The sequence below is a fragment of the Bradysia coprophila genome (assembly GCF_014529535.1).
Source record: "Bradysia coprophila strain Holo2 chromosome X unlocalized genomic scaffold, BU_Bcop_v1 contig_79, whole genome shotgun sequence".
NCBI classification, from domain to species: domain Eukaryota; kingdom Metazoa; phylum Arthropoda; class Insecta; order Diptera; family Sciaridae; genus Bradysia; species Bradysia coprophila.
In genome coordinates, this window is record NW_023503370.1 from 445,454 (window position 1) to 461,724 (window position 16,271).

Here is a 16,271-nt window from a genome sequence, read left to right on the forward strand (position 1 = left end):
TCAAAGAAATTAATGTGACCCAACATAGAAAATAATTTACACATTGCTCGTTATTTCCCAGGTATGGCATCACAGCGGAAGACATATAGCGATTTTAAAAACCGATTCTAACCGATTTTCACCAAAATAATGAGCGCGTTCAAGCTAAATCGTCCGATTTTGAAGAATCGGCCATACCTGGTTTGTACATTCATTGCATTACATATATCACATAATCGAACCGTCAACGAACTCTCGCAACACTATCGAAAGCGATCTATTACAATTTTTCATTCACAAATGTCGACTGGAGCGACGCTAAGTGTGCGGGTTCTACATTTTGACGTCATCGCCTTCTAAAAAGGGAAAAGTATTTTATACCGCACGGTAAAACGAAGAAAATTGATTTTATAGTTTTCTCGGTTACTAAAAATTTAAAATTGATTTTGAATAGTGCATCGGATAAGTGTTCATTATGTCGAGATATATTCAACGGCCAGAGAATGCTCTGAAACGAGCTAATGGTAAGTGGAAAGTAGGTGCAATTCCACGTTGTCATTTCGATAGCTGCCATTAATGTGGGGTTAAGAAGACTTCATTTTTTCCATCTGAATGTATGAAGCGCCCGAATTGATGCGAATGTTGGTGCATTATATTTACGTGAATTGATCAGAGTTGGTTAAGAATTATTGTTACAGTGAACACTTTACCAACTCAATCGGATGTAGTTATACGAAAAATGGCAAAATTTCCATACCGAGTATACCGTATCCCAATATTACGATTTGTACGAATGGCCGGTGGCCTTGTTTGTGCAGTAAAAATTGTAGAAATTCCAATAATACACAAATAATATTGAGTTTATTTAGTTCTAAGCCGAAGCAATCCAACTAATAGAATGTAATAGCCATAATGCAAAACAATTGCGTGTCAGATTATGTGGGTAAACCGCACCAACTGTGTATATTACATTCATCGAATGTGTGCAAAAAATGTATTTTCAATATGGATTGTTTGTATGCCACACTGCCACACGATATTGACATTTGACTTAAAATCATTTTTATTTTCTTGTCCGTACGTATCACCGGTTAGTAACACTTTCGATTTTTGTACCAGCGCTGTTCGAATGTTTTTTTTTAATCAAAATCAAAATTTAGGCAAATAAATTGCTTAGGCGGAAAGACTAGCAATTTTGCATTGATGGGATCGACACAATTATGCTCCGCTTTCCATTGTAATTCGATATTCACCACAGGCTAAACAATGAACGCAAAATTGTCCATCCCATCAATGCAAAATTGATTGGTTCTTTCGGCCTTATTGACAGACTAATAAAGACGAGTCGTTCAATTTCTGATTTCAGATTTCTGATTTCAAAAAATCTCATCTGTTTTATTTTGACGATAAGTTCTTATTTTTTTATTTCTTCTAAATTAATTAATTAGTAATTTTTTCGTGACTAATTACATAATTAATTATTTGCCATAGAATTGTCGACTTTTTTTGTTCAAATTGTTTGAAACATTGATGCTATTATTGGCTCTAAAACGTTTGTTTGATGTAAAATCAAAAAATTAATTCGACAATTCTATGGCAAATAATTAATTATGTAATTAGTCACGAAAAAATTACTAATTACTAATTAATCAATTAATTAAGAAGAAATAAAGAAAATATATTCGACGTTAATTTATGAACGACTGGGGCTGCTGGTACACGGGTGTGTACCACTTTACCATAAAAATTGTCGTAAAATACCATCGATTTTAGGCAATTGCCGAAGACAATTAAAAGTTACTATAACAAAAATCGTTGTTCCCGAAAACTATCATTCAGAAAATTGAAAAACGAGAGTCAATCATTTTGAACGACATTCAACAGGGCTGGTACAAAAATCAAAAATGTTCTAAGGAGCGACAATAAAAATTGTTCTACGTTATCAAAAAATGCACGAATCGACAACAATAAAATGTGCATTAGACTATCAAATTCATCGTGAAACGATTTCTAAACCACAATCATAAACCCGCATCTTTCTCATTTCTCCCCCCATATAGAATTCATTGATGTGGGCAAACCAGCCCGAGCTTTGGACACCTTGCAAGAAGTGTTTCGAAACAAGAAATGGACGTATACGTGGTCGGAATCGGTGATTGAACCGATTATGTTCAAATATTTGGATCTATGCGTCGAATTAAAGAAATCGCACATTGCCAAAGAGGGACTGTTCCAATACCGGAACATGTTCCAATTGGTCAACGTTGGTTCGCTAGAGAATGTAATTCGTGGCTACTTGAAAATGGCTGAAGATCGAACAGAAGCAGCCCAACAGCAATCGTCTCAAGCCGTTCTAGACATTGATGATTTGGACGATCTGGCTACACCCGAAAGTATTTTAATGAGTGCGGTCTGTGGAGAGGACGCCCAAGATCGTTCCGATCGTACCATTCTATTGCCATGGGTGAAATTTTTGTGGGAATCGTATTGTCAGTGTTTGGAATTGTTGCGTGTCAACACCCACTGTGAGGCCTTATATCACGACATTGCTCGTATGGCCTTTTCATTTTGCCTGAAGTACAATAGGAAAATGGAATTCCGTAAATTGTGCGAGAAGTTGAGGAAACATTTGGAGGATATTTGCAAGGTGTCCTTGCAAACAACTGGCGTCAGCATTTCGAAGCCGGAAACACAACAATTGAATCTGGACACTAGGTAAAATTTGCGTTATTTAGCCGGCAAATGATGGATTGTTTCAATTGATTTGTTCTTTTGTCAAATTCAATTGTTAGATTACACCAACTTGAAAGTGCCATTCACATGGAGTTGTGGCAAGAGGCCTACAAAGCCATTGAGGACATCCACGGTTTGATGACCATGTCGAAGAAGACGCCTGTAGCAAAGACCATGGCAAATTATTATCAAAAATTGGCCATGGTCTTCTGGAAGGCCGGCAATCAGCTGTTCCATGCCTCAGCATTGCTTAAACTGTTCCAATTAACTCGCGAAATGAAGAAAAACATTACAATGGATGAACTCCAACGGATGGCGTCGCATGTTCTTGTAGCTACACTGTCAATTCCCTTGCCGTCGGCTCATCCCGAATTCGACCGGTTCATTGAAACCGACAAAAGTCCCTTGGAGAAGGCTCAACGTTTAGCGGTTTTGCTTGGACTACAGCAGCCACCAACGAGGGCATCATTGTTAAAGGATATGGTACGGTTCCTCGTCAACGCATGCATGCAGCTTCGCGCTAATTTCATTTTTCTTTGTATCGATTTCAGACTCGTCTCAACGTTGTGCAACTCGCTTCAGAGGAATTCCAAAATCTGTACAATTGGTTGGAGATCGATTTCGAGCCATTGCAACTGTGCAAGCGTGTTACATCGGTTACCGATATGATCAACACCGACGAAAACAAAATTCTCCAGCAATACATTCAGTCGCTCCACGACGTCACCTTGGTCCGTTTGATTCGTCAGATATCGCAGGTCTACCAAACCATCGAATTCGTTCGCATCCTTGAACTAGCGCAATTCACCAATACATTTTATTTGGAGCGCATTTTGGTCGATTGTGTTCGTCACAACGACATGCAGATTCGCATCGATCATCAGGAGCGTTGCATTCACTTTGGATCCGATTTAAGTGAAAGCCAACGTGAAGATAACCCAGATGGTCCTACATTACAGTCGATGCCATCGGAACAAGTTCGTTCCCAGCTTGTCAATATGTCCATTGTGTTGCACAAAGCAATTGCGGCGATCAATCCGAATAATAAACGAACCGACCGTGAAAGACTCCGTTCGCAGATGGTCCAAAATTACCATGACAACAAGGTGAAGGAACATCAACGCATTTTGCAGCGGCAAAAGTTCATCGAAGATCGCAAGGAAGCTATTGAGAAAATGAACATGAAACGCGAAGAGGATGAACTACGTCGTCAGGAAGAAATTTCGAGACAACAAAAGTTGGCAGAACAGAAACGTTTGGAACAAGAAAACGAGGAGCGAGAACGTAAACGCCATGCCAATGAAATTCAACAGATTAAGGAGAAAAATCTGAAGGAGAAAATGCAGCAAATTTCGCAGACGTCCCATGGTCAGAAGGTGTTGAAGAAACTCGACGACGAGGAGATAAAGAAACTCGATGCCGAACAGATTGCGGCCAAGGAAGCGGAAGAATTGATCAAGGAGCGCAAAGAGCTTCAGATGAAATTGAAAACGCAAGAGAAGAAAATTGATTACTTTGAACGAGCTAAGCGAATCGAAGAAATTCCTTTGATCAAGAAATATTTGGCTGATAAGCAAGTGCAAGACAAGGAGCTCTGGGTGAAAGAGGAACAATCACGCATTGAACAAGCTATTGCTGAACGGAAAAATGCTGTTGCGCAACAGGAACGCTTGAAGCGAATGCATCCAGACCGTGACGAGTTCTTGAATCAATTGCGCGTGGAGCGTAACTCGTTGTATCTTGAAAAGGTCAAAAAGTTCAAGTTGCAACTTGAGGAAGAACGAAAGAGACGCTATGTCATTCGAGCCCAAGAAAGGAAAGAGGAACGTCGCCGCAAATGGATTCAAGAACAAGAAGAAGAAGAGAGACGTCGTCAAGATGAAATTCGTAAAGTGAAGGAGGAGGAGGAACGAGTCGAACGAGAGCGTCGTGCAAAGGAACGTGAATTAGAAAACGAGAAATTACGAATTCAAAGCGAAAAACAACGAGCTCGCGAAGAAGAGGCAGAACGCAAGATCCAGGAAGAGCGTGAGAACTTGACTAGATCTTTGCCGCCAAAAGAGAGAGAAGTGTCTTGGCGTCAAGGCGGAACAGATCGTGATCGTGCCAAACCAGCGGATCCAAAACCGGCTGAGCCAGAAGTAAATTGGAGAAATATGAAACCGAGCGACCAGTCGAAGCCGGTTGAGCCGTGGCGTGCCACAAGATCCGGACCAAGTGAAAATAAATGGCGTGATGATAGAAATCGTCCGCGGAATGATCGTGACCGTAATGACCGCGATCGTGGCAATGATCGAGATCGTGGCAATGATCGCGATCGTGACCGTATTGAACGTGGAGGACCCCGTAGCGATCGTATTGAGCGTGGTGGAGATCGTATCGAACGTGGCGGAGATCGTATTGAGCGTGGTGGCGATCGTATCGAACGTGGTGGAGACCGTATCGAACGTGGTGGCGACCGTAATGAACGTGGTGGCGATCGTAAGTTCTATTTCTGAAAAGTTAAAATTCTTGCGTTTAATTTCTTGTTTCTTTTGCACATTCAGGTGACCGCGTTGAACGTGGTGACGGAGGTTTTATTCGCAGAGGAGACGGCGGTCGTGATCGTGACGAAAAGTCAAATTGGAGACGTGGTGGTGATGATCGACAATCGGATTTCCGCAACCGCGACCAAGGATCCAGATCTGATGATCGCAACCGGGCTCCAGCTGAAGGTAATTGGAGAGCAGCTAATAAACCCCGCGATGACGACAGAAAAGATAGACCGAAACAGGAGAAGGGTGTGTATTGAATTTTTATCGAACAGTCTCTGAAGCGATGCGAAATGTTTGACAAACGTCACTTATTCCTTATTTTCTCTTTCCAGATGATGACTCTTGGACCAGTGTCAGAAGAAATTAAACATTTTTAAAGTAACATTTGCATTACAATATTGTATTATGTTAGCCAATTGGTATCAACATTAATAAAGAACTGCATTACAAACGTTGACTTTTCACTATCGACATTTGTAAACAACACAAAGCACAATTATATGAAGATGACCCAAATCGAACATTCAATACTTTCAAATGACCAATTTTTTTTGAAAGAGTCATTCTCCTCTGCACTCTTGCGTCGCTATGCTATGCTGTCAAACAATCTGCAATTACTACAAAATTTACACTGAAATCTGAATGAAACGAATATTCATGAAATGGAATGTGTAGAATCTTTTGTAAACCCGCAAGGTTTTTGAACGCTCATCATGATGTGTTTGAACAAAACGAAAAGTGAATCTGTTTGACGGTAATGGTCAATTATAGTCGTCGAAGCAGGTTACTACCAGGCTCTTGGAAAATAAATTCAGTTTCTCAAAACCAGGTGGACTTTATTATGGAAAGAGAATCAAATATGCAACGGAAAGCCGCTGAAGCGACTAGCAACAATGTTCATTGATTTCGTTTCGGAGACTTGCATTAACATATCAGACCACATCTCGATTATATACCAAAAAGTTGTGTTACGGAGTCTGTGCAATAAAGTGTTAAGAGACATTTCACGACGCGTGTGGAAATTCACGCTATCCGCGGTATCCTAGATACCGGAAAATCGTTTGGCAAAAATTACGGATACCGGGAAATAAAACCACTGCCGAACAAACCCACCGGGAAATTAGCTTTTTGGCTACCGGGAAATTTTGACTCGGATACCGGGAAGAAAACATCATTTCCAAACGCGTTTCACGAATGGTTCAATTGGTGTTTTTTTCGTACGCTGTATGAGTTATGACTTAGTTTTACAATAAGTATTTTTTAACTTTTCTGAAGTTTACTTAAATTTCGACGTTAATTCCCGCGACTTTGTTCATAATAACGCTTGCCTCATAAGCAAGATGTCCATGGTTCAAATATGGTTTATTTCCAATTCTCTATTCACGTTTCTTGTAGTTTTCAACTCATAAAAATCATTTCAAAATATTTTCAGACAAAATGTTACAAAACGGTTTTTTCATTTTTAGAATATAAAAAATAGAAAACATAAAAACCCTGACCTCAAAAACATATTTCAATACAATCTGGCAGTTTTAAAGATTTTTTGTGTTATCGACATAACAAATTCGACGTAAGGTTCTTATGCCCATTTATTCTTTTTGGAAAACTCATAAAAACGTTTAGCTGGGAGATAGCAATATTGTTGATATTCTGTAATGTATAGTTTCCGCCCTGTGTTTTAGCCTGAAAAGTATTTGTATTTTTATTTTTTCTTAATTTAAAAATAAGGCTGCTACGTAGTTTTCAAGAATATAGTTTCCACTTAAAAAGAGCAGTCCGTTTAGCCTCTGTCTACATGACAGTTGTAAAATAGAACAAAAGAACTGTTACGCAAACGGAGTGGAAGTTGAATTTATTTATAAGTAAACCTCAATTAAATAATAAAAAAGAAATAATAAAAAAGAACTAAAAAGTACAACAAAATCTCAAGGTTTCAAGCGCGAATTGTCGAACAAGCGGCATTGTCAAAAATTAATTCAGAAACAAAATACGAAAAGCAATAAAAAAAAAGGTCAAATTTAGATTTAGCCGCCTCGCTGGGTGAAGTCGACGAATTCAGATCAGCAGTTTGATTTTCTGTTATGTTATTTGGTTGCAATTTATATCCTTTATATCTTCCATCCGAAAACGCGAAAACCGCGAAATTTCGCGAACATACTTTTTCCGAAAAAGTGTTTTCTCGACGTTTCAGAAGAACTCTATCCGAATCAGCAATTAAAAATTTAGGAACTAATGTGGGAACACCTCATTTATATCAAAAATAGCCCAGATCCATCTAAAAATCCGATTGAAGTTAGGAAGTGCCAGAGGAATCGTCTAACATCCCAAAATTTAGGAACCAACCTTGGAACACCTCACTTATATCGAAAACAGCCCAAATCCATCGAAAAATCCGATGGAAGTTAGGACTTGCCAGAGGAATCATCTCTCATCCCAAAAGTGAGGAACCAACATTGGAACACCTCGCTTATATCGAAAATAACCCAAATCCATCGAAAAATTCGATGGAAGTTAGGAAGTGCCAGAGAAATCATCTCTCATCCCAAAATTTAGGAACCAACCTTGGAATACATCACTCATGTCGAAAATAACCCAAATTCATCAAAACACTTTTTCCGGCATTTACCAATCACTATAATCATAATTACTAGCTGAAAAAAAAATATTTCTTCTGACACACACATAAAACACGCTGTTATAGGGATGGAAACTTCCAGAAGCCCTAGCTCCCAAAGGAGGCTCGTTCACCCAATTTTTTTTTGTGGAATGTCTTAGAATGCCGACTAGAATCTACTCCTAAAATTTCAAGAAATTCTAAAGATGACTTTAGAAGATAGGAAACACGGACGGACGGACCACAAAGTAACGTAGGATTTTTTCATTTCGTTTAAAGTGCAGTATTAGACCAAAATGTATGGAAATGTGGCTTCTTGGAAGATTTATTGCGTGGTCAAATTTTAAGCTACAAAAACGTGTGCTAGCTCGTTGAACTCGTACGGACGCCTAGTTTTTTTTTAAAGATAATTTGGAGTCATTTGGATTTGATTTGTAGAACTTCAATATTTGCTGTAATAGGACTTGCGTCACGGGCGCTATGCTAACGCGCGCCCATGATTCTTCAAAATAATTTTTTTGGAAGATCGAACGCAATTCACTATTGAGCTCCGTCCCACAGGCGACAAATTCCCGCTGAAATATGCAAAGAAATATGTAACTACGTTTTTAAGACATGTTCCACTTGTTCCTCATTAGACTCTTTGCGCAAATGACGTATAATTTATAAGTGAACTAATAAGTTGAAAATTATAAGTCACATCTTCATACAAGAGGTTCTGGAAGGTTACTTAGAATTTATTTCCAAAATATTTATTTACGCCAACACTATAATGTCTATTCGTAATATACGTCGATAATGTTCTCACGTTCCAGATGATAAATATACAGAGAAAATGAGATACCATGCATATAACCCGGATAAACAAATAATGTCAACGAAAAAACCTCTTTGAAAAACTTGAAAATTTGTTATAACAATCGTAGACAATTGCACGAGCTTCAACCTGGAAATTTATTAAAAAATACTTGAGAGGTTGATTCAATAAAGCCTTCGGTTACCGGAATTCGAGTTTTCAATTATACGGATGGAATGTATCGGACACCTCATTAATTTACCTTCAATCGAAATTTTGTTCATTAACGTAATTGAACTGATCACTTTGCCGATAATGCACCACTTCATATCGTATTCGTTTATAGGGATGGGGAATTATAATAACTATTTCTAAGGAAGAAAATCCAAAATTAAAATTTCAGTCATTTTTTATTAAGTGAGACACCGTTAAAATTGAATTAATTCGTCATTGAATTAAGGTCGAGAACTTCACAATTTGGATATAATTTTCGCCTTTATGCTGAGAAAAGTAGTGGCAAACCCTCAAGTGGATTTTTCTAGATGGAATGGAAACTCATTAAAAATCCGGGAGATAAACGGATAACACAGCTACCCTCAGCTCAGATTTTGCCCGTAATCTGTATATGTACAAGTCTTTAGCCACAGAGTACGTATATACGTATGTACGCGTTGTTACATCAATATCTTCTCAAAAAAACATCTAAAATAACAAATTTTCAAAAGAAATCGGATTTCTCGTTCTTACAAACGAAAATAATTCTAACAAACCACTGCAATAGCAAAAGAACGTGTCATTTAAAAGTTGAGTTAAACCTCTTTTATAACAATCTATTTCCGATTTGATGTACATTTATTGCCTCATAAATTTGAATGTCGACCATTACATAACAGTTGGCCCCCTGCAAAAATGATCCATTACGTGAACAAATATTTTCGGTTAATTTTATGCGAATTCATTTGTCAATCAATTTTCGCGTGGGTCAGGCAATCAGCCAGAGTACATTTGATGCTGCATGCCACATAATTATTTTACCCGGAAATAACTTTGGAATACTCACTTCTGTGTTTTCTTTGCTTCGGTAACTGTAGATTTTATGTATCTGAAGCGAAGGCTCAGCACGCCCTATTCCATTGTAAGTTACAGTCCAACTTATACTCTGTCACCAGAAACATTTATTATTTTTACTCAAATCCACCACATTTTAACGCAAAACTATGGTTACACATTTTCCAGAAAGGACACGGATACAATTTAGGCTACAATTTAGCGTTGGTTCGACTGAACAGATATGATCACTTAGTTGAAATTATAGTCTTCATTTGTGCGTTTCGCACTTAATTTTCGATCCACTAGCAGAAAAGTGAAATCGGACATATTTTCCAATTTAAGAAGTGGGGTAGGGTATAGTCTGGCACACCATACAAATTCTGGTGTGCGAGACTCACCTCTAAGTGGTGAATCTCACACATTCATGACTTTTTGTTGTTTTTCGTTACTTTTTGTATTTGGCGCATACTATGATTCGCGTGTGCGAGATTCCCCGACACCGTGGTCAGTAATTGTTCAGTGTTGCAATATTTTGTTGCAGGTCGCGTGCGTGTTACTATCAAAAATTCAGAAATAGTTTATTTCAACATACCCCAATACACACAAGCGAAAACACACATCGAGTGTGTATTGGGGTATTTTGAAAGATATTTTTATGTAATAGTGAGAGTGTGTTGGTGCATTCCTTCCCAAACGTTACTTTCCTTCTCGACCATTTACTTTCCCTGCCGACCGATTCATATCATAGCTCACCAATACACTAATATCTAATATACATTTCATTACGCGCAGTGTTCGGATGTCAAAATTACTCAACTAGAAGAATAATTAAAAATTACACTTCAGGTCTATGTTGTTGTCTCGTTTTCGCTTATGTGATAATATATATTATCGCATACGGCATGTGTATATTGTGCCCTATATACTCGGCGTACATAAGAGTAAACAAATTGCAAGCAAAATTATATCACTAGATTTTGAGATGTTTGCCTATGCGATAAAATACCTCACTGATATAAGGCTGTATATAAGAGACTCATACTAATGCTTGCGCCAGTATCTTGCCACGAGGTATTGTAGCCCTTGCCTTCGGCAATCTCCAAATAAATGGACGTAATGACGTAATGTACGCGTACACTTCTCTTATATACAGCCTTATAGCAGTAATGTACTATTCCTAACGCATGTAGAGTGATTTTTTAGCGAATGAGAGGATTCCAGCTCGAGCCGGAGGCGAATCGAATTCGCTAAAAAGGCGATATTTCAACACTAGTTAGGAAATCGTATTTTACATGACAAAAGGATAAAAAGATGAAAAGTTTTCGTCTGAATTTTGTTGATCCGAGGCGAAGCCGAGGTCAATAAACACACGAAAACGAGACTTTTCACTTTTATCCCGAGTTATGTAATGGATTTTATCTGTCTAGAACGATAATATCGAGCTTATCACTCTACGGTGTTTGTGTTTATCTCGATATATCTGTTCTCGACAGTTAAAAGATGATATGCACCTATTGCCATTCTGTTATTTTGACGTGTAGGCATTATGACCCACGCCTTCGGCTAGGGCAATAATGTCCTACACGTCAAAATTCCAATCTTGGCAACAGGTGCATAATATATATTACATGCTGAGGGCGTCGAAAGAAGTGCTTAAAACATGAAAAGTACGGTTTTCGACGCATGAAGCATGTAAATAACTATTACATGCTTGCGTCTGGTAAGCACTTTTGTGCCACCGAGAATTGAAATACGACTCTTTTCAGCACTCATTTTAGTGTTGTAAAGTAACTTATTTCAGCACCCGTTTGATGTGATATTACAACACTCAAAGCAGTGTTAATATGGAATTTGTATGAGTTGTTACAGCATTCGTTTGAGAAAATGCAAAGCAATGTGATCGATCAAATTTAAAGAGTGATTGTTTACAATGAAAATTATGATTTTTTTCATGCTTCGGGGCCGAAAATGAGGGCAATTTTTCGAATTTTCTCGGGTTTCCGGCCCTCTGCATGAAAACTTACATGTGCACCTGTTTGGGACGGTTGATTTAAGGCACTTTCGCTTGTAAGCCTCACTTCGTTCGGCCTACAATCCGCGAAATTGCCTAAAATCAATCGTCCAAAACAGGTACACAAATAACCATTGTGCTCTTGTCTATTTCAATTCTCGGTTGGCACAAAGCATGATGTGTTACACGTATTGTAATGAGATTTTTTCAGCACACGACCCAATTTTCAACATTACAATACTTGTAACACAACATACTATTTCACAGTCACAAACATTGATGTAAAGTGCACTTTACCGCACTCTGGCATGTAACATTAAATACGAAACGCATAAATGTAGGCTTTATAATTTCAACAACGTGAAACTAAATGAGCCTCTTAACGTTTTCAACTTAGAATTTTTTTAAAATTAATTGCTAAATGTCTCAGTGACTGCCTAAGACAGACAGAACTAATAATTTTCATTTTATAAGTGACCTAACAAGCTGTAATGCATTTGTTCAACTGTAAAGGTAATTCCCTTGTGAATGATTCTATAATTCCCAACAAAAATTATTATAAAATGTATGTGATAAGTTTTGCCAGATTTCAACACATTCTATCCTTATCTATCATTGTTTCAGTATATTCCAAATATTTTATAAAATGACAAAAAATAATAAGTTAGGAAATCCTATCTTCGAAGAATTGTTTTTATACGAGTTTCGGAAACGTTTATTGTCGCTTTTCTCCAAATTATGTTGATAAAAAATATTCCCCAAGAAGGTAGTGTCTAATCAAAAAATTAATTTCGAAATTCTGTTGAAGAGTAATTTTGCTAGCCAGTATGAAGTTTTTAATACGACCGATACAAGAAGACAATCTTCATACCATTAACGAAAAAATTAAAATAAATCGACACTGGTGAGTGAGTAAAAAAGTGAAAGTTTTGTAATTAGACTCACACTATACGGAGGTACTTTTGTAAGAGCCTTTCTTACGTATATATGTGTCATTTAATAACATTATGAAATTCGAGGTAAAAATAGCCGATGGGTGAATTTTAGCAAATTTGGTCCATCGATTGGTGAGCTACGACCGCCTCATGTGCATAGTGTTTTTTCATGCTAGCGATGCGAAAATCCTTATTTTGTTCACTATGAAGTGTTGTGAAAATGGCGTTTTGTTGTCATTTTCAAACACGCTATTTAGTTTATTTTCTTCAAAGTGGACAAAGATGCGGATTTTCGCAAAACGCTAGAATGAAAAACGTTGTGTTCACCTCGGGGAGAAATAGGAAAATTCACCTCTTCGATCTTGGTGAAATTTTCTATTTTCTCTTCGTGGTTAACAAATAACTATTGTATATCTACGGAAATATAAATTCTGTAAACGTAAATGAAACGGACAAGGAAAGCTAATATGAAAAACCAAACAGACAAAATTTCATGAAAATCGGTTCAGTGAATCGTGAGATAGGATTGAGGCATCTGCTAGGTCTTAGGTCTGAGCTAATGCGAAACTTTAGGGTTTATTAAATTTTTTAAATTATGTTCGTAGGAAAATCTGTACATTTTCGAAGCGTCGATTACAAAAAAAAACTTATGAAAAATTCTAGCCCACAAAAGCCATTTTACTCATGAGGCCCACAATGAATTAATTTGAACGATCATATCAATGAAGTAATGAATCATTTTCCAGTGGTACAGTACGAAATAGTCCCAAACTTTCGCTTGGGATTATAGCCCGACCCGAAGAGGGGTTGTTACATTTCCAAAATATCAATTTGGAAGCACGTATTTATTTTGCTTTACATGATTAAGCGACATAAATGCTTCGTCATTAACATCATTGTAAAACGTAAAACAATTACGTAAGTTGGTCATTTTTGCTTTGACCAAAGGGGTTAAAGCCCTTTCCTTCGGTGCAAGCTACACAATTTAATTATTTGCAATCGGTTACCTGGATCAGTTTACATTTTCTCATTATTTTCAGAACAAATTGGATGCGAGTTTATATGCGAATCGACCAGTCAGACTGCCAAGGGAATAATAACGAATGAATGATTTCATAGTGAAGGGTTTGCAGTCATTAAAGTTTTTTTTCGGTCGATTTCTAAAACTTTATAGGAGTTCATAGGACTTAATAGCCAAACTATATTGGGACAGCGTTGTCGTCGAAAATCATTTCTTCCAAGAATTTTTGGTCAAAATACGGGCAGGTGGTTCTTTGTTTGATGATGATATAAACTAGCTCTTTGTTTTATTAAATATTTCAATGGATTCAAACAGTGTGATTTACACTACACTCAATTTTCATTTGTGCAATTTTACCCAGATTACTGAATGAAAACATAAAAACACCCTTTCCATCGAATGCCCTTGAAAATTCATGATATACGATTTTCCGAATATCGGGAAAACAATTGGACATGAAAACGTTTAGAATCGTTCAATCGAAAGTTTCATCTTTTTTAATTGAAAACTATGCACCGCAAAGTAGAAAACTTTATTCCACTAAATTTTACAAGTAAAAATCGAAAACATTTTCATTTTGGAATGAATAATAAACATAAAATCATAATGAATAATTTCAAAATACATCGCAACAGAAAGAAAATTCTGGAATGAAATTGTAGCTGTTCAGCATCTACAATTCATTCGATCGGATCAGTTAGAAATGATTGCAATTTCATATGCAATATCAATCCTAATTTCATAATTGGAGAATCAGTAAATCAACTTTGATAAATGATAAAAATACGATTGTCTTCTCGATTTTTAGAAGAGAAAAAATATTTTTTTGACATAAAAAAATACTTTGCATTGGCTCCATCTGTGTAAAACTACGGGAACAAGATGAACAATGAAAACTTCAAAAGATGTGAGCGTTGTAAATGATGAGCAGAGTGAATGGAGGAATGTACTGCGAGCAAATATTATTATTCAAAATTGCGTAGATAAAATATTCTCAATACAAAATGTATAAAATCATCCCTCAAAAAAGAATATTTTTTCTTTAAAAATTCGAATCCAAGTGTTATATTGTAACGTCATGGAGGGTTGAGTCGAGCCTAGAATATTACGAGAACAAAATCCATGAAACAAACTCCGCCCACTTTTTACTACCGATGCCATACGAATTGTTAAATTTTATCCGTGGAGACATAACCACATCAATATTTGTATGAAAACCGACCTCAATGGATGAAATCGTGTTCGTTCGGCCAGTGAAAATTCGTGTTTATATTTACTTGGAACAAACCTATTATCCATATGCTTGTAAATTTGTTTTGACAAGTGTTGAGGGTCGTGGAGCCCGAAGGTGACTGAATTGTTTACGCAAGTCAAAACAAAAGGTTTTGTCTAAGTAACTATAAACACGAATTTTCACTGGCGAAATGAACACGATTTAATCCATAGAGATCGGTTTTCATATAAATGTTGACGAGGTTATGTCTCTATGGATGAAATTTGACAGTAATTTGACAATTCGCCTTGGAACAGATCTATAATTTACAAGCAATTGCATGAGTTATTTTACATGCTTGGTAGGTGCATTTCCACTGTCGCTAAAACAGTCACTCTACCTTACGTAATTTGTTTCAGATGGCTTTATTCGTCTTGTGTACGTAAGTACGTACAGGGTATATATGTATGTATATAAGATATCAACACAGTAACAGTAAGTTATGTTATGGCGTATGGCCTACGAGGTAAGGCCAAATTCGAAGATGAGCACATTTGGTTCAGACCGTCCTGAACTTACCTAAATGTTTTTCGAGCAAATCGAGTAAGCAAGTTGAAAGAAAGCGGAAACCTATCAAAAGAAAAAGTCAACAGTAATTTATGCAACTGAGGGATAAATGTGCATTGTCACTCGAGGTCGCAGGCCGAGTGTGACAATACAGATCGTGTGACTAAAAAATCATTTAGCCCGCAACGTTTTTCTCAAAGAAGTCGACGAAAGGATCTCATTTCGTCACTGAGCTGAGAAAAAAATTGTTTGCGTGGCTTTGGCCAATTTTAGGGAAATTGCTGCTAACATTTCCCAAAATTTGCAAGATAAATGTATTTGAAAAATTTCAGCTTTAGCAAATTTAATTTCCACAAGTAGCCTTTGGAGTACCCTAATTTATTGCATACAATTCTAGTCAGTTTCAATCAATTTTTATGCTCTTTTTTGGTTGAAAATTAAAACTGTCAAATCCGAGCCAAACGCAGCGTCGTGTATGCGTAATTCACGATGTTCTCATTTCAGAGTGCGTTGAAATTTATTTTTCAATTCATTTGTTCAATAGATGACCCGAGGGGTGGATGAACGTAAATTCCGTTCGAACCTTGTTTTTTTTTTAACAAATGTTTTCTTGTTTTTTTCTGTTTTTTCTTGTTTCAAAGAAAAAAACAAAAAAACATGGAACTTCTTTCGGGTTTTGTATTTTTAATTTTGTTTTTCTGTTTTCTTTTTAATTCTTCCTGTTTTTAATTTGGTTTTTCAGTTTCTTACAGTTGTTTTTTCGGTTTTCTTCTTGTTTTTTTTTTCGGTTTTTTCTTGTTTTCTTCAGTTTTTTTCCG

General features: G+C 36.9%; 2 protein-coding genes across 4 annotated transcripts in view; both read left to right on the plus strand.

Moving 5' to 3' along the window:
• Positions 1–292: 292 nt before the first annotated feature.
• Positions 293–5,697, plus strand: LOC119070362 (eukaryotic translation initiation factor 3 subunit A). 3 transcript variants are annotated; one of them, XM_037174658.1, is made up of 7 exons: positions 293–366; positions 434–503; positions 2,040–2,694; positions 2,772–3,195; positions 3,264–5,193; positions 5,259–5,492; positions 5,579–5,697. In XM_037174658.1, the coding sequence occupies exons 2-7, from the start codon at positions 455–457 to the stop codon at positions 5,611–5,613; spliced, it is 3,327 nt and encodes a 1,108-aa protein (XP_037030553.1). In that variant the 5' UTR covers positions 293–366; positions 434–454; the 3' UTR covers positions 5,614–5,697. The 3 variants fall into 3 exon arrangements, with proteins under 3 accessions (XP_037030553.1, XP_037030552.1, XP_037030554.1); XM_037174657.1 differs by having other exon boundaries at positions 295–503; XM_037174659.1 differs by having other exon boundaries at positions 295–503; positions 3,264–5,130.
• A 7,862-nt stretch (positions 5,698–13,559) lies between these two features.
• Positions 13,560–16,271, plus strand: part of LOC119070363 (nose resistant to fluoxetine protein 6-like) — a 43,224-nt gene continuing 40,512 nt past the window's right edge. The window contains exon 1 of the mRNA XM_037174660.1: positions 13,560–13,570. The gene's annotated coding sequence lies outside the window, so the exon portion shown is untranslated. The remainder of the gene's footprint in view (positions 13,571–16,271) is intronic.